This window comes from Geotrypetes seraphini, chromosome 4, assembly GCF_902459505.1.
Source record: "Geotrypetes seraphini chromosome 4, aGeoSer1.1, whole genome shotgun sequence".
NCBI classification, from domain to species: Eukaryota; Metazoa; Chordata; class Amphibia; order Gymnophiona; family Dermophiidae; genus Geotrypetes; species Geotrypetes seraphini.
This window is the reverse complement of record NC_047087.1, coordinates 141,106,759-141,134,567: the sequence shown is the minus strand read 5'-3', so window position 1 is coordinate 141,134,567 and position 27,809 is coordinate 141,106,759. Positions and strand designations below refer to the sequence as shown.

The following is a 27,809-nucleotide window of genomic DNA, read 5'->3' as shown; positions in this document are numbered from 1 at the left end:
ATCCACCATGTAGAAAATCAGCAGGTTAGAAAATAGGGCAGTGCAAAGCTAGCCTAGGATACTATTTAAGCAGTGAGGCATGCTGTGTATGCTCCATGCTGTGCCTTACCTTCTGGCCTGCTCCTGCCTGGCCGTTTTATGCCGCCCCTGGTGTTATTTTCGGGCTGGCTCCCCTCTTCCTTATTGCCACAGTGCACAAAACCACAGGCAGTGGCTCCTCGCGCTTCCCGCGCCTCATCTGGAAACCTGCAGCAGTAAGGAAGAGGGGAGCCGGCCCTAAAATAACACCACATCGATCGCACCGCGGACCAGTGGTTGAAGAACACTGTCTCGGGCCCAATGCACAGACCGGCAGGAAAGTTCTGCGGATCGGCATTGGTCCACAGACCGGCGGTTGAAGAACACTGTTCTAGACTTTGATTCACTATGTATGTATGAGGGATCTTTTATTGCTCAGTTGTGACTTTTCTGCAAGATAGATAGAACAGGCTTCTTGTGTCTTTATTTGGGATATTATCTCAAAAAAAAAAAAAAAGGTCTGTTACTTCAATTTGTTCTTTACAAGCCTCCTAGAAGTCCACACTATTGCATATTGTGACAATGGTAGAAATTGCGTGTCCACGAAAAGATGGACCTACTACCACCGCAAAGGTTTCTTGGCCTTACTGTGGTGCAGAGACATGTAATTGATCAAAGAGAGTAGTCTTCCCACAGAGAGGAGCCAGAAGAAGTGAAGATAGAGCCATACAAGCAGGATTTTTTAAATGTACAGTAGTTGTTGGTTATGGATAGCACCACAGCCCTGCAGCTGAAGGCAAAAATGGAGAAGTTAATCCAGACCCTAGTTGAGGGGGCATCAATAGTCGCAGATAGATATGCAAACACAATATGAGCAACAGCATACCTTTCAAAAATGGATAGAGCTACATCAGCGCTTTCTAGTACAAGTATCTCAAGCAATGCAAGGAGCAAGAAGTGTTGACCAAACCCTCTAACCAGTTATGTTAAAGTCGATCCTGAAAGATAACTTAGATTATGTTTGAATTTACAAGTAAAGCCATTTGGGCAGTCCAGACGAAGAAGGAAGAAATCACAATGAAACTTGGCTCCAGCCAGCATCGGGGGCAATTTTTTACAATCCGCATGTGTTTTAACAACTTTGAACAGTTTAGTGTCATCTGAAAATTTAATCTCACCACTTGTTCCAATTTCCTCTAGCAGAGGCAGAAGTTGAAGCAGGGGAGCAGCTTAGGAGACAGAAGCTGTGAGAGGAGTGGAGAGGAGGTAAAGGGAAGGCAGAGGAGAGTCGGGAAGCAAGGGGTAGCGGCGAGAGGTAGCTCCGCCCACCCCCACCGTGTCAGAGCAACCTAGCCCGGACTCCCCCCTTAAAAGGAGGTGAGCCGGCGCCGCGTGGTCCCGAGCCTAGCAGAGGCAGAAGTTGAAGCAGGGGAGCAGCTTAGGAGACAGAAGCTGTGAGAGAAGCGGAGAGGAGGTAAAGGGAAGGCAGAGGAGAGTCGGGAAGCAAGGGGTAGCGGCGAGAGGTAGCTCCGCCCACCCCCACCACGTCAGAGCAACCTAGCCCGGACTCCCCCCTTAAAAGGGGGGGAGCCAACGGCGCGCAGCCGTTCGGCGCGCGGCAAAGGCGCTCGCCTTAGTGAGTGCGCCTTTGCGAAGGAGCCGTTGCGAAGGAGCCAGGAAGCTAGGAGCCAAAAGAGAGACCCTAAAACTAGCTGCACTCCAGGACACCACTTCCAGACAAGGAAGGGCTACAGGAAGAAGGATAGAAAAATGGAGGCAGCAGGAACCCAGCGTGGCTTCCCAGTTTACTGCACCGGATGTCATATGTATGACTACCTCCCATCCGGAAGGCAGGCGTACATGTGCGGCCGGTGTCTGGAACTGGGGAGCCTAAAGAAGGAGGTTGAGAGATTTCAGATCAAGGTCCAGGAGCTGGAGGGCCTGCGCACCTCAGAAGAATCGTGCTGGGCAACTGAGGATTCCATCAGAGAGAACCACATCCAGGAGCAAGTTAGGGAACTCGAGAAATTCATCGAGGAGGCCTGCAGGATGGTGGAGGTACAGGATCACCAGCAATATAGACAGGAACCAACAGATGGAAGACAGGAATCAACCGATGGAGTACTGAACCCACCAGGCGCCGAGGGAGAACGACCCTGCGGAAGTATTGAGCAGACTGAGAAGGCTGAGACCCACCAGAGCCCAGAGGGATTAGCTGCGGATCGCACCGAAGACACAGATTGGAGACCAAAAAGGAAGCTGAAGAAGAAGGGGAAATCTGCGATCGTGATGGGAGACTCGATCCTGAGAGAAGTGGACAGTCACATAGCAGGAGGGAGAGAAGACCGGCTGGTGACATGTCTCCCGGGGGCAAGAACGAAGGACATCACTGACAGAATAGAGAGGATCCTGGAAGGAACTGAGACGGAGGAGACAGCGGTGATAATCCACGTTGGAACCAACGATGTCAGCAGAAGAAATTACAACAGGACTGCACTAACACAGCAGTTCAAGACCCTGGGGAGGATACTGAAGCGGAGGACAAGGAAGATAGCTTTTTCTGAGATCCTGCCAGTACCGAGGGCGGATGCGAGGAGGTAGACCGAGCTGCAAGAAATGAATGGATGGCTGAGGAGATGGTGCGAGGAGGAAGGTTTCCACTTTGTAAGGAACTGGACAACTTTTTGGGGGAAGAACAAGCTCTTCAGGAGGGACGGACTGCATCTGAGCAAGGCGGGAACAAGGATGCTGGTGAACAACGTGAAGACTGCAATAGACAAGGCTTTAAACTGAGGAGAAGGGGAAAGCCGACAGTCGATCCAACAACGACACATCGGACTAGAGTATTGAACAAAGATATTGAGCGGGAAAACTGTAGAGAAGGACTTAAGGATGGAATACAGTAGTCCAAGAAACAACTGGAACTGGAGAGCATAAAGAAGAGCAAACAGCAGGAGCTAAAGGGGCATGTAAAAGTGGGGAAGCTGGCTGAGGATAAAGGGGACACAACACAGAAGGAGGAAGAACAAAACGAAACTCGAGAGCTGGCAGCCCTAGAGGGGGTCGGCGGGAGCAACAAACCACAAGAGAAACCAGCAAGGAAAACGAACAACCGGGACTATAATTGCTTATACACAAACGCAAGGAGCCTGAGAGCCAAAATGGGAGAACTGGAAGTCATAGCCAACAAGGAGGACCTAGACATAATTGGAGTCACAGAGACATGGTGGTCCGAGGAAAACAAATGGGATGTGGTCCTACCGGGGTACAAACTCTATAGGAGGGACAGGACGTACAAGAAGGGTGGAGGAATAGCGTTATATATAAAAGACTACATTCACTCGACCAGGATGGAAACAGCAGTAAGGGCGGACATTTTGGAATCACTTTGGGTTAAGTTACCAGGAAGAAATGGGGCTGACATTAAACTGGGACTGTACTATCGCCCACCGGGACAGCCGGAAGCCAACGACCAAGATCTGGAGGCTGAATTGAGGCAGGAATGCAAAGGAGGAAGTGTGGTAGTGATGGGGGATTTCAATTACCCTGGGATAGACTGGAGTATTGGACACTCCAACTGCGTGAGGGAAACAAAATTCCTGGAGGCTGTGAGGGACTGTTTCATGGAACAGTTGGTCAAGGACCCAACGCGAGGAGATGCCACTCTCGACCTAATCCTCAACGGGCTAGGGGGACCCGCAAAGGAGGTAGTAGTAATAGCGCCACTGGGAAACAGCGATCACAATATGATCCAGTACAAACTAGAAGCAGGAAATCAAAGGTGAAGAGAACCACATCGACAGCGCTAAACTTCAGAAAAGGGAACTACGACGCTATGAGAAAGATGGTTGGAAAGAAACTCAGAAGCAGCTCAGGGAAGATGGAGACCGTAGAGAAAGCCTGGTCCCTACTCAAGGACACGGTGCACAAAGCACAAAACCTGTACGTCCCCAGGTTTAGGAAAGGGTGCAAAAAGAATCGAGCAAAAAACCCGGTGTGGATAACAAACGCAGTGAAAAAGGTGATAAGGGACAAGAAAATATCGTTCAAAAATTGGAAAAGGGACCAAACTGAGGAAAACCAGAAGGAACACAAAAAACAACAAAAGGAATGTCACCGGGTGGTTAAGGAAGCAAAAAAGAATATGAGGAGAGACTGGCTAGGGAAGCGGGAAACTTCAAACCATTCTTCAAGTACGTGAAGGGGAAGCAACCGGCAAGGGAGGAAGTGGGACCTTTGGATGATGGAAATAAGAAGGGAGTGGTGAGAGAGGGAAAAGAGGTAGCCGACAGGTTAAACAAGTTCTTCTCGTCGGTCTTCACAAGCGAGGATACATCCAATGTTCCAGAACCCGAGGAAATCATAAGTGGGGGTCAGGACGAAAAGCTAGAGCAAATAGAGGTAAGCCAAGAGGATATCCTCCGACAGATAGACAAGTTAAAGAGAGACAAATCACCAGGCCCAGATGGAATCCACCCAAGGGTACTAAAAGAACTGAGAAATGAAATAGCGGTTACACTCCAGCAAATCTATAACCTATCCTTAAAAACTGGGGAGATCCCGGAGGACTGGAAAATAGCGAATGTCACACCTATCTTCAAGAAGGGATCGAGGGGAGACCCGGGAAACTACAGGCCAGTGAGCTTGACCTCGGTTCCGGGAAAGATGATGGAATCACTGGTCAAGGATAGCATCTGCGAGCACATGGAAAGCAATGGACAGCTGAGGGCGAGCCAGCACGGCTTCAGCAAGGGAAGGTCGTGCCTTACGAACTTACTGCACTTCTTCGAAGGGATAAACAGCCAGATGGACAAAGGGGAATCCATTGACATCATTTACCTTGACTTCCAAAAAGCCTTCGACAAGGTACCCCATGAACGGCTGCTTAAAAAGTTGTGGAACCATGGGGTGGAAGGGGATGTCTACCGATGGATTAAACACTGGTTGGAGGGCAGGAAACAGAGGGTTGGAGTAAAGGGCCAATACTCCGACTGGCGGAGGGTCACGAGCGGAGTTCCGCAGGGGTCGGTGCTGGGACCGCTCCTGTTCAATATATTTATAAACGACCTGGAGACGGGGACAAATTATGAGGTTATAAAATTTGCAGATGTCACCAAACTCTGCAGCAGGGTTAGAACCACGGAAGACTGTGAGAACCTCCAAAAGGACCTAACGAAACTGGAAAAATGGGCAAAAAAGTGGCAAATGAGCTTTAACGTAGAGAAATGCAAGGTCATGCATGTAGGGAAAAAGAACCCGATGTTCAGCTACAAAATGGGGAGATCATTGCTGGGGGTAAGTAACCTTGAAAGAGACCTGGGTGTGTTGGTGGATACAACACTGAAGGCATCGGCACAATGTGCGGCGGCCTCAAAGAAAGCGAACAGAATGTTGGGTATCATCAAAAAGGGTATCACGACCAGGACGAAGGAAATCATCATGCCACTGTATCGTGCAATGGTGCGCCCCCATCTGGAGTACTATGTCCAGTACTGGTCGCCGTACCTCAAGAAGGACATGGCAGTACTTGAGGGAGTCCAGAGAAGAGCAACTAAATTGGTAAGAGGTATGGAAAACCTTTCATACACTGATAGGTTAGATAAGCTGGGGCTTTTCTCTCTGGAAAAGCGGAGACTTAGAGGAGACATGATAGAAACCTTTAAAATCCTGAAAGGCATAGAGAAGGTAGACAGAGACAGATTCTTCAGACTGAGGGGAGCCACAAATATAAGGGGGCACTCGGAGAAATTGAAAGGGGACAGGTTTAGAACAAATGCTAGGAAGTTCTTCTTTACTCAGAGGGTGGTGGACTCATGGAACACGCTCCCGGAGGCTGTGGTAGGGCAGGGCACGCTACAGGGGTTCAAAGAAGGTTTGGATAAATACCTACAGGATAAGGGGATTGAGGGGTACAGATAAACATAGAGATAGGTACAGGAAAGACAGGGTCACTTAACAGGTCATGGACCTGATGGGCCGTCGCGGGTGCGGGCTGCTGGGCGCGATGGACCTCCGGTCTGACCCGGCAGAGGCAATTCTTATGTTCTTATGTTCTTATAAATAAGTTAAATAGCACCGGTCCATCTGTCTATTTTCTGATCATTAATTCTAGAAAGGAAAGGCATCCATTGATCAATCTCTATTTGTTTTAGAGTAATTGCTATTCTGATGGCTTAGAAAATCACTGAGAAATCCCTTGGTTTTCCTTTGGACTTCTTCATGAAAGGGGAAATTTGCCTCTAGAGCAGCTCTCCTCCTTTTGATTTTGTCAGGGACATGGCCAAGTCCATCTCATATGAGTTGGAGACTGAGAATGAGCTCAAGTCCAAGCTGTTGGACATCCCTCATTTTGATGAGTCCCCAAAAGCAACTGTGACAGTGTTGTGCACAAAATCCTTTAGAAAAGTACAGATTAAGCAGTGAAAGACCCTGTCCCCCCCCCCCCGTACATTAGATCTATAAGAAGGACTTGTGGAATGTTGTACACCGTGTAGCAGAGTTAGCAGACTTTCTCCCTCCAGGATAGCCTGAGGAATTCCATCAGATAGTAGCCAAAGAGTGGGAGTGTGGAAAGCACATGATGGTCTAGGTAACCTTTGATGCTTTTGATATGGCATCCCGCACCTCTGCCATGAGTATTGAGTTGTGCAGACTTGCCTGTCTGCATACCTCAGACTTGGAACCTGCTATTCAAGAGAAGATGGTAGACGTTCCATGCCTAGGTAATAAAATGAAGCATATTGTGGACTCATCAGAAGTTACTGTCACAGCCCTCTTCTGGCTCGGCATTCACCTCTTAGAGGTATATTGGCAGATGAATATGGTTGACCTACTACTATCAATTACCACAAGCCCCATCTCAACCTGTTCCAGCAATTAGAATTTAGAAGAACCTTGCAAGATATGACTTAGGCCAAGACCTTCTTCCCAGTCCATCCACAACATCTGCTATCATCTTCTCTCTTTAAGAGATCCCACATGCCTGTCCCATGCTATCTTGAATTCAGATACAGTCTTTATCTCCACCATCTCCCTGGGGAGACTGTAAAAAGTATTGCCTTAGATTACTCCGGAGCCTATCACCTCTTATCATCATATGCCCTCTCATTCCAGAGTTTTCCTTCATTTTTAAAAGATTTGCCTCCTTTATTTAAACATCTGTCACATCCCCTCTCTCCCGTCTTTCTTCCATATGATTTATGACAAAGATCACCAACCAATTTTGTAGCACCTCTATAACCCAAAGATGGGCATGATGGACCTCTGGTCTGACCCAGCAGAGGCACTGCTTATGTGCTTATGTTATGTTCAAACTATTCCTTAAGTACTTCTTAATATCTTATCAGTATGTACTTCTTAATATCATAACAATTCTTATGTAATCCGCCTTGAACCACAAGGTAAAGGCAGAATAGAAATCATTAATGTAATGTAATATAGTATAGTAGAATAAAGATGGCGAATAGTATGACACTGTGTGGAAGAACATTGTATGAGAAAACATGGCATGGTCAGACATAGGACAAAGCATGCGGAGGGGCATAATCAAAAAAAGCGTCTAAGTCCCCTTTTGGCCTAAGTCCCTAAACGTTCAACCCAGAAGCAGGGAAAGTGTCCATAACCAAAACAAACGACCTTGTTTTGATTATGGCCTTCCTCTGCCTAAACACCCAATCTCCACTACGTCTAAAGGTACACCCACACCACATCTACACATTTTAGCCATAATGAAACAAAACAACGTCTAAGCCACAAACGTCCAACAGAAGGGCTTTTAGGCGAAGGAGGAGCCAGTCCTTCGCCTAAAAGCTGGATTCTGTAACCGGTGTCTGTCAAAAACAACACCAGTTACAGAATCCCCCCTCCCCACAACCATCCAGGCAGGAGGGTGCCCAAGCCCTCCTGCCATGGCAAACCGCGACCCCCCCTCCTTCCGACAACATCGGGGCAAGAGGGAGCTCAAGCCCTCTTGACCCAGCCAACCGCGGCACCCCTGACATATCAGGGCAAGAGGGAGCTCAAGCCCTCTTGCCCCAGCCAACGGCGGCACCCCCGACATATTGGGGCAAGAGGGAGCCCAAGCCCTCCTGGCCCAGGCGACCCCCCTACCCCCACCCCCCACTACATTATGGGCAGGAGGGATCCCAGGCCCTCCTGCCCTCGACGAACCCCCGGCCGACCCGCAAGTCGCAGCAATTCGGGTAGAAGAGTGATGGCATCGCAGTAGGGGAGATGAGGCATCTCTCCTGCCGTGATGGTTAGGTTGCCGGGCCGCTGAACTGATGGCGCCAGCGGCCATCAGCTCAGCGGCCCCTTTTTCGGCAGTTAGACCTGGTTTTCTTTCGTCTAAGTCAAAGAGGTCTAAGTGCCGACTAAACTGTTTTGGTTATAGGTGTTGTACGCCTAGGTGTAGGTCGGCCCACCTCCCGCCCACTGCCCGCCCTTTCCCCTCCTCTAAACACACCTCTTTTCTCTCTGTGCGTTTAGAGGCAGGGGAAAGGCCTAAGCTGTTTTGTTTTTTTTTGTTTAAATTTGTTTTTTATTAAAGATCAATAAATGACAGTATGCAGAAATGCAACCAAACAATATACAATACATAAGAACCCCCCCCCCCCTCTGTTCAACCCCCCCCCCCCGGGAACAGCCACTGTTACATACGCCAGGGAATAATCAATCAAGCAAATGTGCTTTTGCTACAGGCGATAAAGTAGAACAAAAAGGTCTCCAACAACGGAGATATAATATGCCCTTTTTAGAATGTAAATCTGGAATGGCTTGTCGCTCATATCCAGCCCAATAAATCATTTGAGTCCGCCAGTGCGAGACAGTAGGTGTTTGTGGAGACAACCAACATTGTAAAATAGTCTTTATACCCACCAGGATAGCCCTTTGAACAAAAGCATTCACACCTGGTTTAACTGGGTCCAGTGAAAATTTCAAAGTGAAGAGAAAAGTCGATGTCGGTATCCAGGAGCATTTCCACAGGGGCTGAATCATAAGGCCTATGCGCCGCCAGTAGGCCCGAATACCAGGACATAGCCAAAACATGTGTCCGAGGGTTGCCCTAGTAGCAGCGCATTTAGGGCAGCCTGCAGAAGGGCTAATGTGTGCTTTATAGGCTCACACATTTGCATAATAAGCTCGAACCAAGAATTTATAGTAGCGTTCCTTTTCCGTCGCTGCCACCAGGATGGTCGACCCCAATTTGAAACTCCGCTTTAAAATGGATTCTGACACTGTGACTTGTAGATCTGTGGACCAGGAATCGGCCAAAGTTGTATAGTCCAGTTCTCCCGCCAACTCTTGAAGAAAATGATGGTAGAAACGAAGCGGAGTGGGGACCTGCGCCGTTAAACATAAAGCTTCTGATAATGTTTCTTGTACTGCTTCCAATAAAGCCTGTCGGGGGAGAGATTGTACATAATGCAGTAGTTGACCATAACTCAACCAGTCATTAGCAGTCAATATATGAGCATCCAACAACATTTGAAATGATTGGAGTGTGCCATCGGGTTGTAGTACTTGAGACAGGTAAAACACTCCCCCCCCCGAGTCCACTGAGATGGGGCCCCCAGGTCAAAACCAGGAGCATAGTCTACATTACCATGAATGGGCAAACATGGGGTCACATCCGACCTGACATGTAGCTGCTGACATAATCGTTTCCAAATTTTCCGTATAGGTATTAAAAATAAATCCCCATAATGTTGAGTACGCAAAGGCAACGTTGAGACGTGTAGTAAATAGCTAAAGTGATAAGGGGCAAATGCAAGGCACTCAACCCCGGCCGCCGAAAAATGAGAGGTCCCACAGAACCAGTCATTCAAGTGTCGGAGCTGACACGCTATATTCAGTCTCCCCAAATGTAACAGTCCCAGGCCTCCGTGAGATACGGGTAAAGAAAGGGTACGAAGGGGAATCCGAGAACGTTTACCGCCCCACAAATACCCAGACAATGATTTATGAAGAACACGAAGATGCCGATATTGTAGTAGCAATGGCAAGATCTGTAAGAGATATAACCATTGGGGAATGACCATCATATTGTATAAGGCTATCCTGCCTAAAAGAGTTAACGGATAAGAGCGCCAAGCTCGGAGCCTCTGTCCCGTTCGCTGTAGGAGAGGAAGAACATTCAGCGCGTACATTTGAGTTAAGTCTTGCGGAATCCAAATCCCCAAATAACGTAAAGACGTGGAAGTCCATTCTAATGGAAAGGGGCCTTGCCAAGAGGTCCGAATCTCCTCTTGCAGGGGTAGGACTAAGGACTTCTGCTTGTTTAAGATAAGACCAGAAAAAAGATGAAACTCGTCCAGTATCTCAAGGGTCCGAGCCAGGGACCGCTGAGGATGAGCCAGGGTCAACAGGATATCATCAGCAAATGCTAATGCCCGCAGTTCAGACGAGCCCTCTGATAGTCCGACTAAGATGTCATCCCTCTGAATTGTCCGAAGGAGAGGTTCCAAGTATACCAAGAACAATAAGGGCGACAATGGGCAACCCTGATGCTTCCCCCTACCAACCTCAAAGGACGGTGTAAAAATCCCATTGATCAAAATCGATGCCTTGGGGGAAAAATACAGGGCTCGCAATGCAGCTAGAAAGTGCCCTCCAATGCCCACATATTCGAGAACCGAAAACAAATAGGGCCAGAGAACCTGATCGAAGGCCTTGGCCGCATCTAGTCTCACCAATACGCCCTTGACGTCGGATGCTTGCGCCCTGGCCATAGCTAGAAGAGCCCGACGAACGTTAAGAACAGAGTGGCGGCCCTGAACAAAGCCGACCTGTGCTGGAGAGATAACATGCGGTAAAAGAGGTGTCAACCGATTGGCCAGCAAGCGAGATAGGATCTTTACATCTACATTGAGCAGGGATATTGGTCTGTAGGAGTCGACCTCCTCCCTAGGTTTGTTCGGTTTTGGAAGTAAAGTAATAGTGGCAGAGTTCGCAAAATCTGGGAAAGCACCTTTCTCCATGACCTCATCATAGTAGGACATCAAGGACTCACAGAGGTGAGGCGACATCATCTTAAAGAATTCTGCCGAAAACCCATCCGGGCCTGGGGCTGTACAAGAACGCAATGTCTTGATGGCTTTTTGGATCTCTATGCCCTGTATGGGTCTGTTCAGTGTCTCCCGCTGTTGTTCAGTGAAACAAGGCAAGCCGGCGTCTAGTAAATAATCTAAAACTTCGGGGCCAGAATGCGGTCCTGGATCTGAATAAAAGTTAGAAAAATATTGATAGAACGCGTCTGCAATGTCCTTCGGTTTTGTATGAAAAGTGATAGGGCCATGCCTAATTTTCGAAATATATCTAGATTCTTGCCAATTCTTGGTTAAAGATGCCAGCATTCGGCCCGGTTTATTTCCGTAGCGGTGGAATTTGTATTTGCGCTAAATAAGAGAGCGTTTAGTACGATCATGTAATAATGTATTAAGAGATACTTGAGTTGAGTGAAGTTCATCCCGCAAAGCGGCGGTAGGGGCACGCAAGTAGGCCGCCTTCAAGGAAGAACATTTTCTCTCCAAACGAATAATGCCTGCCGAAATACGTTTATTCCGTGCCGCTATGAAAGCGATGATCGCCCCCCTAAGGACAGCTTTAGCGGTTTCCCAGAATAAGCCCGGATCGGTACGGTGTTGTGCATTGTTCGTCAGAAAATCCTCCCAACAAGCCCGGAGGTAATCCCCAAATATAGGGTCCTCGTGAAGATAGGATGGAAATCGCCACCGACGGGCTCCCATAGGAGGCAACCCCCAGGCCAGGTCCACCCAAATAGGGCAATGATCGGACACCTCCAGCGGGCCTATGGTAGCCTCAGAGACTTGGACAAACAGAGATTCCGAAATCAGCAGATAATCTAAACGGGAGAAGGACCCGTGAGCACGCAATTGGTGTGTATAGTCTCGTTCCAATGGATGGAGAAGTCTCCAGGGATCTACCAAGCCCAACGATTGACATAGAAAGGGGATGCCTTTGTTCAAATTCGGTGTAGATGGTGCAGAAGAACTAGAATGATCCAGAGAATTATCCATCACTTGATTAAGATCTCCAGCTATAACCAAGGGCAGTGAAGTATCCTGGAGACCTAAGGACACAAGAGAATCAAAAAAATCTTGGGAATAAGTGTTCGGCCCGTATACAATCAGCAGCCGGAAGTCTCTGCCCTGCAAAGAAATTTTTAAGAGCAGATATCTACCCAAAGGGTCCTCAGAAAGTAACAGTACAGAACATTGTAGCCCTTTGCGGACCAATAAACATACCCCAGCTCTTTTCCCCGAGGAGGAGGCCAAATAAATGGAGCCCACCCAGCCCCTTTGCAGCTTTTGATGTTCCTCCCGGGACAATTTGGTCTCCTGTAAGCATGCCAAGTCAGCCCTATGGTGTTTTATCTGTCTCAAGAGTTTAGTGTGTTTCACTGGAGATGAAATCCCCGACACATTCCAGGACAGGATACGGAGGGAGTGATCACCCAGGGTCAAAACACAGACAACATAAAGCAACATGTCGTAAGTATCTGACACCCGGGCGCCCAGCCCCACCCGAGTTAACAGTGAAAACCCAAATACTGTCATATTTACTCCTATAGCAAATATTGAACAAGCAAAAAATAATGAGCGAGATCCCAAATATCATATCAGTGAGCTGTTCCCAACCTATCTTCCCTCCCACCCACACCCCAAAAAAGCCCAAAAATCATATCCCCGAAGGAATATGCAAGAGGTCCAAAAATGGCTATTAACAGTAAATAATAATAATAATAATAACTTTATTCTTATATACCGCCAACAATCTTGCGACTTCTAGGCGGTTTACAATGAAGATAAATTGCACAGACATCAAATTACAGAGTGTAGCAGTGAATATCTGATAGTAGCAACAATAAAAATAGTAACAACAGTTTATATATTGCGGGACCGTGAAGTTCCATGCGGTTTGCAATGAATTAGAAAAATTCCATAAATTGTGAGGAACATTCATAGTTAGAGATTAGAGGTTAACAGTTTACAGGATCTAAATTGGGGGGGGATTGCGATGGGGGCTATTGTTCTGATTCGTTATCTAGGTATTTCGAGAACAGGTATGTTTTTAGGTGTTTCCTAAATTCACCATAATTGTTTGAGTGTGTAATTAGTTTTTCCAAGTCTTTGCCCCATAAGGCTGCTTGGTATGATAGAAGTTGTTGATGGTGTCTCTTATATTTGCATCCTCTGGCTGGTGGGGAAACGAATTTCTGGTGTGCTCTTCTCTCATGTCTGTTGGTTGGGAATGAGAAGAGATCTGTTATATATATTTAGGGGCTAGACCGGATAATACCTTGAAGCAGAGACATCCCAGTTTGAACTTCGTACGTGCCTCCATTGGCAGCCAATGCAGGAGTCGGTAGGAAGGGGTTATATGATCGGACTTTTTCAGTCTGAAGATCAACCTGACTGCTGCGTTTTGGATCAGTTGAAGTCTCTGCATTTGCTTCCGGGTGATTGCTAGATGGGTAATGTTGCAATAATCAAGGTGGCTTAGTATTAGGGATTGTACCAGAATTCTGAATGCTGAAGCGTCGAAGTATGCTCTAATGGACCTAAGTTTCCAGAGAGTAAAAAACCCCTTTCTGACTAGGGAGTCCACATGGTCTTTCATAGTTAGACCTTGATCCAGTATTACCCCCAGAACCTTCATTGTAGGTTGAATAGGGTAGTTAAGATTGTTAATGCGTAGTGGTGTTGTGGTGATAGGTGGGTGTGGCGAGACTATGAAGAATTTAGTTTTATCTGAATTAAGCTTCAGTTTGAATTCTGTGGTCCATTGTTCCATCAGGTTTAGCGCTTCTGTTGCCGTGGGGATGATTTCGGAGGGTGACATATTAAACGGGATAATGATTGTGAAGTCATCCGCATAACTGAATACTTTTATACCCCGTTGGGCCAGCTGCATGCCTAGTGATGATATATAGACGTTAAAGAGTAGTGGGGATAATGGAGACCCCTGTGGAACGCCTGATGGGTTTCTCCATGTTTTGGAGAGGTTGCAGTTGAAGCGTACTTGATAGGTGCGGGTCGTAAGGAATCCTCGGAACCAGTCGAATACCTCACCTCCGATGCCGATTGCGTCTAAGCATTGTAGCAATTTTTTGTGATCCACCAAGTCGAAGGCCGAGCTCATGTCAAATTGCATGATTAAGGCATTGTGGCCCTTGCTGAATAAGTTGCGTAAGTATTCTAGGGTCGCTGCAATCGCCGTCTCAGTGCTAAACAGAGGTCTGAAGCCAGACTGGGTTTCATGTAGTAGTGAGAACTGATCAAGGTAGTTCATCAATTGGGTATGTACTAAACCTTCCATTATTTTTACGAAGAATGGAATGGATGCTACCGGTCTATAGTTGGTTACAGATGTTAGGGATTGTTTACGATTTTTTTGGAATTGGGGTGATTATAATGTGACCGTTATTCGTTAGGAATTTTCCGTTTTTGAATTTATTGGTCAGATAATTCCACAGTGTTAGTTTAAAGTCTAATGGGGCTGTTTTCATAATGTTGGGGGAACAGGGATCTAGAATGCAGTGTGATTTAGTGTACTTGTTATAGAGTTTTATGAAGTTATTCCATTCTAGATCCTGAAAGGTGGTCCAAAACATATCCACAGGTATTTCGTTTTCATGTATGTTGGCTATTTGATGTGCTGGTATGTTGTTTGTTGGGCAATTGTTCCTTAGGTTCTTAATTTTTGAGTCAAAGTGTTGAGCTAGATCGTCTGCTGATGGAAGTTTTATGTCGTGCATGGATTGATTGTGGCGTGTGGTGTCGAATAAATTTGTAACCAGGTTGAACAGTTCTTTAGTGTTGAATCCTTTTGATCTCATATTGGATGTATGAATTTTGGATGAGTAGAATGTTTTTCGTTTTTCTTTTATCAGTTGTTTGTAGTCCTTTATGTTGGATCTCCAATTGTTCCGGTCTAATATTTCTCCTGTTTTATTCCAGATCCTTTCTAGTCGTCTTACTGATTGTTTCATGTTTAATAGTTCGGAGTCGAACCATTTATTATATTTATTTGAGCGGTTTGTTCTGTTTCGTTTAGGGGCTGTTTTATCTAGGATGGATGTGCTACTGTTCCCAAAACTCATCCCCTTCATTTATTTCCTCACGCGATTCGTAATGTGCCCAGTATTCCTCTGGGTTGATGTGGCCCCTTGTGAGATGTTCTTTTTTTATTTTTGGGTGAGTTTTTTCTTTTGGTTGATTCCAGATTAAGTTAAAGTAGTAGGTGAAGTGATCGGACCAGATGTCGTGGTACCAGTTACCGTCGGATATAGAAATAGAGGGATTCAGGATCTCTTTTGAGGACATAGCTACCAAATCTAGCTGATGGCCTTTTTCATGAGTTTGTGTGGATGAAGGGAGATTGTAGTTGAGTGAGGATAGGAAGTTTTTAAGATCTTTCGTGTCAGGATTGTCCTCATTCTCTAAGTGTATGTTTACATCTCCTGCTATAATATTGTAAGACGGAGTAATTGAATTATGTAGAATGAATTCGTAGAAATCCTCTCTGGCCTTTGGCCAGCTTTTTGGCGGGACATAAAATAGAATACAGGAGAGGTATTCTTCTAGATTCTTATTACTAATTTTGCATGCTAGTATTTCTAATTGGTTGGTTATCTTGGATTCTACTAATTCAAGTTCAAGTTCTTCCTTAAGGATGACTGCCAGTCCTCCCCCTCTTCTGTCTTCGCGGTTTAACATGCAAATTTTATAGTTATCTGGCATTAGGTCGTTTAGTATTGGATCTTCTTCGGACAGTAGCCATGTTTCTGTTAGAAAGAGGCAGGCTAACTGCTTGTTGATGATCCAATCTTTGATTAAGAAAGCCTTGTTCCTTACTGATCTAGTGTTGAGGTAGGCGCAGGGAACAGAGGTAGTGGTGATGGGTAAGGCGAATGTAGTGGTTTTGATTGGTTTTATTTCCCTTGTTCTTTTTTTGGTGGTACGATGTGGTCTACCATTACTTGTGATTATTTTGATATGACTTACTCTTTCTTCCTGTTGGTCAGTTGGAAGCCTAATGGGTGTGACAGGGCAATGAACGGAGTGAAGTTTTGGATAGTGCGAGATAACATCCCTAACGTTATTGCTTAATAAATAGATCAATAGTATCAATAAGAGCTTCATGTTCACTGGTTGTTGTAATTGGTGCTAATCTTTGAAAAAGGTCGGCTTTTCTGTGTCTGGAGGGGGGCGGAGCAGGGCTCCCATGCTCCTCTCCTTGCTGCAGAAGGGCCGGCGAAAGAGGCAGGTTCCTCTGGTGCTAATCTTTGAAAAAGGTCGGCTTTTCTGTGTCTGGAGCGGGGCGGAGCAGGGCTCCCACGCTCCTCTCCTTGCTGCAGAAGGGCCGGCGAAAGAGGCAGGTTCCTCCGGTGCTAATCTTTGAAAAAGGTCGGCTAAATCAACAGTACAACTCTCGCATGAAACAATGAAAAACAATTCTGTGGCTTCCAGCTAAATGGTTGCAAGCCCCACCAACAAGCAGAAACAGCACACCTCCCTGAAGAATTTCATGGAGGCTCTGAAGAAGATTGCAGAGTTGTATTAATGTAGTCTGCGGTTGCAGAGGCCTCAGTGAACATATGCCAGGAGCCCCCATGCTGGATCTTCAAGACCGCCGGGTAAATGAATTGAAAACGATGTTTGTTCTCCTCCAATCTAGAACACAATGGATAAAAGGCTTTCCTGCGTTCTGTGAGAGCTGCTAAATAATCTTGGCTTTTCCGGACAGCAGAGCCCCGAAACTTCAAAGTATTGCATTTAGCACGATACTGCCGCAAGATCTCCATTTTGTGTCTATAGTTGAGGAATTTGACAATCACCACCCTGGGCCTGGAATCTCTGGCCAGGCGCGGACCAAGACGGTGTGCTCGTTCCAAACAGAGCGGGCCCAAGGACGCTATATCTGGAAATTCTAGTTCCAGCCAGCCCTCCATCTCAGCTATCAGGTGAGTATCCGGTATGGTTTCAGGCACTCCCATAAAATGAAGATTCCCTCGGCGAGAACGGTTCTCCAGATCATCCAGTTTGGCAGCTTGGAGTTGGACCGATTCTTGTAAAGCCGAGAGGTCTAATTCGTGTGAGTTTAGGGATTCCTCTGCTGCAGACACGCGCTGTTCCAGCTCGGTGGTTCGGGCCGCCGTGTCGGACAGTAGCTGCTCTAGACGGGTCATCTGGGTTGTCAAAGCCTCCATCTGCGGGCCCAGGACCTGTGCCACCGCCGCCTTCAGTTCGTTCAGCGCCGTGGCCGAAAACTCTGTAACCGCCGTTCCGGAAGCGGCCGCCATTTTGCCCGCACCAGGGCTCGCACGCTCCTTGTCTTTGCGCGCTGGTTTCATGCGCGCCGCCTCCTGGGACCGGGTTAAATACCTGTCCATGAGATCCCGGGTCGGCTGCGAAAGAGATCCACGGCAGCGTGAGAGCCGAAAACCGGCAGAAAGTGGGAAGGGAGGAGCGGGGTCCCGGAGCTGAGCAGGAGCACGTCCTCACCCGCTCATGGCGTCAGGTGACCTCCCTAAGCTGTTTTTAGATACGTCTAAAAACCAGCTTTGGTTATGGGTACTTGGACGATCAGGCATTTTGATCGTCCAAGTAGCCATTTAGGACACTTTTTAGACGTTTGGGGTTTTTTTGATTATTACCCCCATAGTGTTTTAGTTTTGGCATAGACATAGCGTTTTAGATTTGAGACAGTGGCACTTTGTCAGAAGGTTTGGGAAATTTGATTGGCGCAACCGCATAGAGGGTCAGGGGAAGAGGTGAGTTTTTATTGCCTTCCTGAAGTTCAGGAAGCCTTCTAATGATCTTATCTGGGTAGGTAGTTTGTTCCAGAGTCACAGTAGGTAGTGCGAATAAGATCTTTTTTTGGGCATTCTCAAGGCAGAAGGCTCATCCTGAGGGCACGGATAATTGCTTTTCATCTCACAAGTGGAGCGGTCGATTTGGGGCATAGGGTGGAAGTTTGGAAGCCATATAGGCTGGTACTATGTCATGGAAGAGTTTGTAAGCTATTACCAGGCCTTTGAATATACATCGTTTGTCGATTGGCAGCCAGTGGGCAGCTCGCAATGCCGGGGCGATTGGATCTTGTATGTGGAGATTCTTCAGGAGTCGGATGGTGGCATTTTGTACCCATTGAAGTTGATGAATGTTTAGGAGTGCTTGCAGTAGTCCATACAGGAGAAGACAAGGCGTAGTGTAGTTGAGAGAAGTCTGATTTTCCGTAGTTACCGGAGGTGGTAGAATGAGGCGGATACTACTTGGGAGTTGTCAGAGAACGAAAGGTCGGCATCAAGGATCACTTGGGAGTTGTCAGAGAACGAAAGGTCGGCATCAAGGATCACCCCTAGGCTGGGTATTTTGTCTATGGCCATCAGGGTGGCTGATTCCCAGATACACTAACCAATGTTACCACATCCTCCAGGAATGAGTTTCAGAGCTTAACTATTCGTTGAGTGAAGTTTTTCCTATTCATTTTAAAAGTATTCCCATGTAACTTCATTAAGATTAAAAAATCGATTCACTTTTACCCATTCTACACCATGCAGGAATTTGTCATATCTCCCATCAGCTATCTCTTTTTTCCAAGCTGAAGAGCTCTAACCGCTTTAGCCTTTCCTTATATGAGAGAAGTTCCATCTCCTTTATCATTTGCATGTGTTAATTGTAAATTGCCTTTGATGCATTGATGAGGGCAGTATATCAAGTTTAAAATAAACCTAAATATGGTACTGTAGGCATAGATAATGACAACACTACATCATAATAGTGATTCTCCGAGGACAAGCAGGCATGATATTCTCGCATGCAAGTAACATCCATGGAGCCCAGTGATGCTTACCTCACTTGAGGGTAAGTTTGCATGAGTATCAATTTTGACTGTAGTTTTTTTTAACCAGTGTGTTTGATTAAAAATATAGACATGTTTTGGCCAAATCTATGCATTACACGTTTTTCTGTCTAGATAAAAGCTTTCTGTGTAGATAAAAGCTCTGTTCAGCTAGTATGCTAGAATTCATTCAAAGGGGGTTATATCAAACCTTTGGTAAGTAATAAAGCATGTATTAGAAATTACATATAACCCTCTCCTATTACTTCTCATTCACAGAAGTCCTCTGGCCCAAATGGAGGAGGAGCGAAGGGACCATGTGGCAAAGATGAAGAAAATGGAGACTGAAATGGAGCAAGTGTTCGAAATGAAGGTGAAAGAGAAAAAACAGAAACTCAGAGACTCTGAGGCAGAGGTGAGGAATCTAAACTAGGAACAGTTGATCTCTTTCCTTGCTTCATCTTGTCTCATTTTTCTCACATGTTCATTTTCCTCATGTTTTTTATTTTGTAGTCACTATTGTATCAGCCTTGTGGAAAGGAGATATCTTCCCTAGTGTCTAAATCTATTTTTAATTCCTTCACTGGCCTAGGTTGTTCTTTGCACTGTCCCTTATGTTTCTTGCTAAATGTGGCTTTAATTTCATGTAAATTAGGAGATAATTTTGCCCAGGATTTGTACTCTTCCCCTTGTTGAAGGTAAGCAAGATGGCTTCACCTTCTGTATATAAAATGTAGCTGCCCCTAAGGCTAGTAGTGCTGGGAGCAGATTGCATGGCATAGCAGCTAGATAGCATCATGGAAGGAGGAAGCTCTAACCTATGCAGCAGTAGAAAGTGTGAGGGCTTTGGTTCCAGGAGCGATTCCCTTGCAGCCTGGGGCCTGATGAATTTTGCACAAGGAACAATGTGCAAACTTGTGGTTCTCAGCTGATTTGGAGGAGCAGATGTTGAGCAGTCAGTGCAAGCTTATGGTTCCACTTTCAATGAATGCACCAGGTGAAGAGGTGTGTCCAGTGTGGAAAATGTCGCAGAGAAAAGGATTCCTATGAAGCTTGATGAGATCACTTTGGCTCTGCCCTGGGTGCTTGTCTGCCAGGCTGCACAGCTGGGAAAGATTAACTGGTAGCAGAGCTGGATCTTGCAGTCCATTAGCAGGCTCAGAAATCCAAAATCGCAAAAGAGTCCTTTAAACGTCTCAGAATAGTACAAAATGCTGCTGTCCGCCTCATCTTCAGCCTCAAAAAATATGACCACGTCAGCCCCTACTACACCAAACTCCACTGGCTGCCGGTGGAGGCAAGAATCATCTTTAAATTCGCCTGCCTCTGCTTCAAAACCTTAGCAGGCTCCTCACCAATTTACCTATCAGACTACCTCGAAATTGCAGGCCCCTCTCGCACTCGAAATACCTACCTGTTTTCTTTTCCCTCCCCGAAGGGCTGCCTCTACAAAAAATTCCTCAACCGATCCCTAGCATTCCAAGCGGGCAAATGGAACAAATGCCTCTCCACTCTCATCTCCAATTCCCCCCCCTATCAAACTTTCAGGAAGCTAACCAAAACCTACCTTTTTGACAAATTCTTCTGAATGCTCCGACCCCCTCCCCCCTCCACCTCAGACCTCGACCCCTCCCCAGACCCTTTACCGCCGTAGGCTACACTTCTATTTGTAAACTGCTATATGTAACTCATAGCAATCATAATCACTCCGACTATACTACCCCTGAGTATATTACCTACTTGAAAAACTAACTTTGTCAATGTACCATCTAAAATGTAAATGTAACGTGATTGTAAAATTGCATTGTCTAAAGTACTAATATAACATTAACTAAACTGTATCTTCGCTGTAATTGTACAGTCTCTTCTTCTGTTAACCGCATAGAACTTCCACGGTAATGCGGTATACAAGAATAAAGTTATTATTATTATTATTATTATTATTATTATTATCCCAGGACAAGCAGGCATGATATTCTCACACATGGGTGACGTCATCTACGGAGCCCCAGCGCGGACAGCTTTTTCAGCAAACTTGCTAGAAGTTTCAAGTTTGCACACTGCACCACGCATGTGCTAGCCTTCTCGCCACTAGAGGGCGCATCCCCACCTCGTGGTCCTCAGTTCATTTTCATCCGCGGAGCCAGAAGCCCTGTGGATAAATTTGTGCTACTTTTGCCTTCTGTCGCCGCGGCTGTGTTCGGATTTTCGGCGCGGTCGCTGCGTTACGTTGATTTTCTTTCCTTGTTTTCTTTATTTCTCAAAAAAAAAAAAAAAATTCAATTTTCTTTTTCGCTCCGGGGGCTCCCGGTAGCCGTGGCCGAGGAACCTCGCTTGTTCCCGGCCTTGTTTTGGGCCCATGTCCCGGCCCGTAACGGGTTTTAAGAAGTGTGGTAAGTGTGATAGGCTTTTGTCCATCACTGACCCTCACAGGTGCTGTATTCGGTGTTTGGGGCCCCATCACCCGACAGCATCGTGCCCTAAGTGTGCCACCTTCCAGAAACGGGCCCTTACTCGTCGCAAGGCCCGCATGGCTGATCTCTTTGCCGTCGATACCCCGACGGGGAAGGCCTCGAGCTCGGCCTCGGCTTCGGCCCCGGCCTCGACATCGGACCCCTCGGCCCCCGCGAAGCCGGTTGCCTCGCAGAAGCAAGCCCCGGGTAAGTCTCCACTTCCTTCCTCAGTTTCATCTAACAGGAAGCCATCCTCGGGCTCGTCGTCGGCGGGACCGTCGACCTCGACCCAGCCCAAGGTGTCGAAGGGGTTAGCCCCGAGGGAATACTCGAAACCGAGGTCGCCCTCTGCGGAGCGCCCCCAGGTGTTGCCTCCGGGTCTCACTATCCCGGCGTTCCAGGAGTTGCTTCGCGCTTTAATCTCCTCGGAGCTTTCCGGGGCCATTGAGACCTTGCAGCAGGCTTCGGCCTCGCCTTCGGTCTCGGGGGCCCCGCAGTTGGCGACCTCGGCCTCAGGCACCGGCCTTTCAGCGGCCGAAGCTCCCTCGGCCTCGACGCTTCCCTCGGATCCGACCCCGGTGAGACAGCCCGAGGTCAGTGTGCGATCCCGAGACAAGCAGCGCCGGGTACGCCGGATCTCCTCGTCCTCGTCCCCGAGGTCGTCACGGGGTTCCTCGCCCTCGAGCAAGCCTCGGACGAAGCACCGCCTTAAAAAGGCTAAGCGGTCTCGAGCCTCGCCTCTGAGGAGTCGTCGCTCGACCCCGCCCGAGACCGGAGCTTTGCGTGTCGAGGAACTCCGCCTCGACAACCCAGATCTTTTACGGTCCCCGATCAGGGAGAGTTCCCGTGCCTCCTCACCGAGGCGGAAGGGACGGGCCTCCATACCCCGTACCCCGGGGGGTTCCCCACGGGGGTCTCTTCGGCGGACTGTGTCCCCGACTCCTTCGAGGTCACGGGAGCGTGCCTCTTGGGGTTCGGGGTCCGGGGGACAGTTCGGGTATTCTCGCCAGGCCTCTCCCTTCGGCTCCATTGAGAAGTCTCGGTCACCCTCCCCGCCTGCACGGACATCTTCTTTTTCAAAGTTTGTCCATGACATGGCGAAGGCTTTGGCGGTGGACCTGTCGGCAGGGTCACACTATACCAAAGAATTTTTGGAGGAACAGGATTCTCCTGCCCCTCAGCGGGAATCCCCCCGCCTGCCGCTTAACAAGGTCCTCCTTCAAACCTTGCTGCGGAACCTTGAGACCCCTCTTACAGTGGCGGTAGTGCCCACCAAGATGGAATCCAAATACCGGACTCTTCCCCCTAAGGGGTTTGACAAGGGGCAACTCTCCCATCAGTCGCTCTTGGTGGAGTCGGCTCTTAAGCGCTCGCAGCCTTCTAGAGTCTCGGCTGCTGTCCCCCCGGGGAGAGAGGGTCGGACCCTAGATAAATTCGGCCGCCGTCTGTACGCGAATTCCCAGATGGCCACAAGGGTCCTCAACTATGCTTTCGCCTACTCTTCCTACCTCAGGTCCATGGTCAAGGATCTGCCGGATTTTCAGGGGGTGATCCCGGAGTCGCACAGGGATAAATTTGCCACTTTTGCGTCGAATCTGTCCCAGCTCAGATTCTACCTGTTTCATGCGGTATATGACGCCTTTGAGCTTGCCTCGAGGGTCTCGGCTTGTGCGGTAGCCATGCGCCGGCTGGCGTGGCTACGGACCCTCGAGATGGACCCCAACCTCCAGGAGCGATTGGCCAATCTACCCTGCGTCGGGTCGGAGTTATTCGACGACTCCCTGGATGCGGCTACCAAGAGGCTTTCTGAGCAAGAGCGCTCTCTGGCCTCTCTGGTTCGTCCAAAGCCTAACCCGCAGGCTCAGAGGCCTTTTAAACAGCCGCCTAGACGATATCCTCAAAAATCCACACCGGCCTTTTCGAGGCCTCCACCCCGTCGCCCTACCCAACAGGATAGAGGGGGGCCCGCCAAGCCCGCTACGCAGGGGGCGTCCAAGCCGGCGCCGTCTTTTTGACGGGTTGAGCGGCCGGGGGCAGGCCCCCGCCGCGAGGTCGCTCAACCCCCTCCCCATCGGGGGTCGGCTCACGGCTTTTGCCAGGGCTTGGTCTGGGATTACGTCAGACGCATGGGTGCTCCGGACCGTCTCAGAGGGCTATTCGTTAAACTTCTCCAGGCAGCCTACAGACATGCCCCCCGGGGCGTGCCCGTCCAATCGAAGCCAGTTGACCCTTCTCCGAGAGGAAGCCAGGGCCTTGTTGAGCCTTCGGGCGGTCGAAAGGGTGCCTCTCGATCAGCGAGGCCGGGGATTTTATTCCCGTTACTTTTTGGTCCCGAAGAAGACCGGGGACTTGCGCCCCATTTTGGACCTCCGGAAGCTCAACAAGTTCCTGGTCAGGGAGAAGTTCCGTATGTTATCGCTTCCGATTCTATATCCTCTGTTGGACGAGGGGGACTGGATGTGCTCCCTCGATTTGAAGGAAGCGTACACCCATGTTCCGGTGCATCCCGACTTTCGGAAGTTTTTAAGATTTCAGGTCGGGGACTTGCACCTACAATACCGTGTACTACCCTTCGGTCTGGCTTCGTCCCCTCGGGTATTCACGAAATGCATGGTGGTGGTCGCGGCTGCTCTGCGTTCCCGGGGGTTGCAGGTCTTTCCCTATCTGGACGATTGGCTGATCAAGGCCCCGACAAGGGAAGGAGTTATTTCAGCGACCCAACAGACTATCACACTTCTTCAGGGTCTAGGGTTCGAGGTGAACTTTCCCAAGTCTCACTTGCAGCCGACTCAATCCCTCCAGTTTATAGGGGCCGTGCTGGACACGGTTCTCCTCCGTGCCTTCCTTCCCTCTCCACGACTGGAGGCCCTGCTTCGCCTGGGCCGGCAGGTTTCGCAACTGCAGGTAGTGTCGGCTCAACGCATGATGGTGCTTTTGGGGCACATGGCGTCGACGGTCCAAGTGACCCCATTTGCTCGGTTGCACCTGAGGATTCCTCAGTGGACCTTGGCCTCGCAATGGCGTCAGGACCGCGACCCGCTGTCTCGACGTTTGACTGTGACTCCGTCTTTCAGACGCTCGCTCCGTTGGTGGACCAACTCTACCAATCTGTCCGGAGGTTTGCTCTTTCGCGTCCCTCCGCATTGCAAGGTCCTGACCACGGACTCTTCGGAGTATGCGTGGGGGGCTCATCTAGACGGTTTACGAACGCAAGGCCTATGGTCGGCCGCGGATCATCGGTGTCACATCAACGTGTTGGAGCTTCGTGCCATTTATCTGGCCGCTCGGGCCTTCTGTCACCTCCTGCACGATCGAGTGGTTCTCGTTCGGACAGACAACCAGGTGGCAATGTATTACGTCAACAAGCAAGGGGGGACGGGCTCTTGGCCTCTGTGCCAGGAAGCCCTGCGGCTTTGGACATGGGCCGTCTCTCAGAACATTTTCTTGCGGGCGGTTTACATTCAGGGGGAGCTGAATTGTCTAGCAGACAAACTCAGTCGTCTCCTCCAGCCGCACGAGTGGTCGCTGAACTCCCGAGTCCTACGCGAAGTCTTCGACCGCTGGGGGACTCCTCAGGTGGATCTGTTTGCTTCGCCCGAGACTTGCAAACTACCCCTCTACTGTTCTCGGATGTACTCCCGGGACCGTCTCGAGGCCGATGCTTTTCTTCTCGACTGGGAGGGGTGGTTCCTTTATGCGTTCCCTCCTTTTCCTCTGATTTTGAGAACGCTGGTTCATCTAAAATCGACCAAAGCCACTATGATTCTCATTGCGCCTCGTTGGCCAAGACAACACTGGTTCTCCCTGCTTCTTCAACTCAGTGTCAGGGAACCTCTGCTTCTGCCTGTCTTTCCCTCTCTGCTGTCTCAGAGTCGGGGTTCGCTGTTACATCCCAATCTTCAGTCGTTACATCTGACTGCTTGGTTCCTTTCCCCTTGACTTCGATTCCAGTTTCTCACTCAGTGCGGGAAATCTTAGAGGCCTCTCGCAAAGTCTCGACTAGGCTTTGTTATTCCCAGAAGTGGACCAGATTTTCTTCCTGGTGCTCCACCAACCACCTTGACCCGGGTTCAGTTCCTGTGTCTTCGGTGCTGGAATATCTGTTGCATCTGTCGAATTCTGGTCTGAAGACGACTTCCATTCGAGTGCATCTTAGTGCAATTGCTGCATTTCATCAACATCTCGAGGGTCGTTCCCTCTCTCTGCATCCTCTGGTTTCTCGTTTCATGAGGGGTCTTGTGAATGTTCATCCCCCTCTCAAGCCTCCCCCTGTGGTATGGGATCTTAATGTGGTCTTGGCTCAACTGATGAAACCTCCTTTTGAGCCGATAGATAAAACTCTTCTTAAGTTTCTCACTTGGAAAGTAGTCTTTTTGATTGCGCTCACGTCCGCTCGTCGGATTAGCGAGCTACAGGCTTTGGTGGCGGACCCTCCTTTCACTGTGTTCCATCATGACAAGGTGGTTCTTCGCACCCATCCCAAATTTTTGCCTAAGGTTGTGTCTGATTTCCACCTCAATCAGTCCATTGTTCTTCCGGTCTTTTTTCCGAAGCCCCATTCTCATCCTGGTGAAACGGCGCTTCACACGCTTGACTGTAAGAGGGCGTTGGCTTTTTATCTCCAACGTACTAAGTCTCATCGGAAGGTTCCTCAATTGTTTTTGTCCTTTGATCCTAATCGGATAGGACATCCGGTTTCCAAGCGTACCTTGTCCAACTGGTTAGCTGCTTGTATCTCTTTTTGCTACGCTCAGGCTGGTCTCCCGCTCTCGGGTCGAGTCACGGGGCATAAGGTCCGGGCGATGGCAGCTTCGGTTGCTTTCCTCCGTTCTACTCCTATGGAGGACATATGTAAAGCTGCCACCTGGTCTTCGGTTCATACGTTCACCTCCCACTACTGTCTGGACTCTTTGTCCAGGAGTGACGGCCGGTTTGGCCAGTCAGTGTTACGTAACCTGTTTTCCTAAATTGCCATCCTCCCACCTGCCCTCTTTTTGGTTGGCTTGGAGGTCACCCATGTGTGAGAATATCATGCCTGCTTGTCCTGGGATAAAGCACAGTTACTTACCGTAACAGGTGTTATCCAGGGACAGCAGGCATATATTCTCACAACCCGCCCACCTCCCCGGGGATGGCTTTTCTTTGCTGGATATGGAACTGAGGACCACGAGGTGGGGATGCGCCCTCTAGTGGCGAGAAGGCTAGCACATGCGTGGTGCAGTGTGCAAACTTGAAACTTCTAGCAAGTTTGCTGAAAAAGCTGTCCGCGCTGGGGCTCCGTAGATGACGTCACCCATGTGTGAGAATATATGCCTGCTGTCCCTGGATAACACCTGTTACGGTAAGTAACTGTGCTTTTTGTCACCCTCCCACATGGAGAAGCTCCTCACCTGTCCCCTTCTGCCTAGAAGGACTAGATTTCTCAAGGTACTTGTCAGGTGACCCTAGTGGCGCTGGACTAGCCTTGCCATAGGCAGCTGAATGCTGTTTGGTTTGAGGGGGGCCCAGGAGCTCCACCCTAGCTCCAGTGGAGTCCTATGACGCGACCTCTCCTCAGATCCTGACTCCCCTATCCACCTCGTTGACGCTGCGCAGCAACTGGCTGAAGTTTTAAAGTACAATGCCGGGAGATGGGTGAGAGGGCGAGCACCAGGTGGAGACCACCAATCCTTGGGAGGCCATGGCCCCTGTGACCTCTCCTATTCTGACGCCTATGGGCCTTGCTGAAGGTATGTGGATCTGGTACATCTTCAGCAAGATGAAAAGCTCAAGCTCCCTCTTCATAGTGACCAGCTTCTGCAGGGGCTGGTTCCCATGGAGAACCCGTAGTGCTTTGGGCTTATAGCATGACTCTTAAGTGCAGGGCCTTGATTCAGAGGGGCTATTCCGTCATGGTCATTGCCACTTTTGAGGTCCAAAAAAACCACCTTCTATGATGGCTTACGCCAAGGCTTGGTATGCTTTCCAGCAATGGTGTGCCAGAGACCAGGTTAAACCTTTGAGGGCTCCTATTCCTGTGGTCCTCCACTTTCCTTCAGACCAACCTAGAGAAAAGCCTAGTGGTGGCCTCCCTCAAGGTGCAGGTGGCAGGCTATACCTGTTTAGGGTGCACTGTGATTCTAGTTTGCTTATGTCTCATCCAGATGTGGCCAGATTTCTCAGGGGAGTTCATCATTTTTGACCTAACCTGCGTCAGCTTGTCCCTCCGTGAAATCTCAGTTTTGTTCTGAAAGGGCTTTGAGCCACTCAAGACTGCATCTCTTCTGGACCTTACAGTCAAGACAGTTTTCCTCGTAGTAATTGTATCAGCAAGGCATATTTTGGAGCTGTAGAGAGACGTTTCTTTGGTTCACAGAGACAGGGGTGTACAGTTCCCTTCTTTCTTCCAAAGGTGGTTTCAGATTTTCATGTTATCCAGGAAGTTTGGCTATCTGCTTTTCATGCCACAAGGTCAGAGTGGAAGGCTCAAAT

General features: G+C 48.6%; 1 protein-coding gene across 2 annotated transcripts in view; it reads left to right on the top strand.

The window, feature by feature from the left end:
- The window catches only part of LOC117359654 (septin-7-like), a 202,241-nt gene that overhangs the window by 154,144 nt on the left and 20,288 nt on the right, over positions 1–27,809 (top strand). For both annotated transcript variants that reach the window (XM_033942850.1, XM_033942849.1), the window contains exon 11: positions 19,165–19,300. In XM_033942850.1, the coding sequence (XP_033798741.1) occupies positions 19,165–19,300 (136 nt within the window). The remainder of the gene's footprint in view (positions 1–19,164; positions 19,301–27,809) is intronic.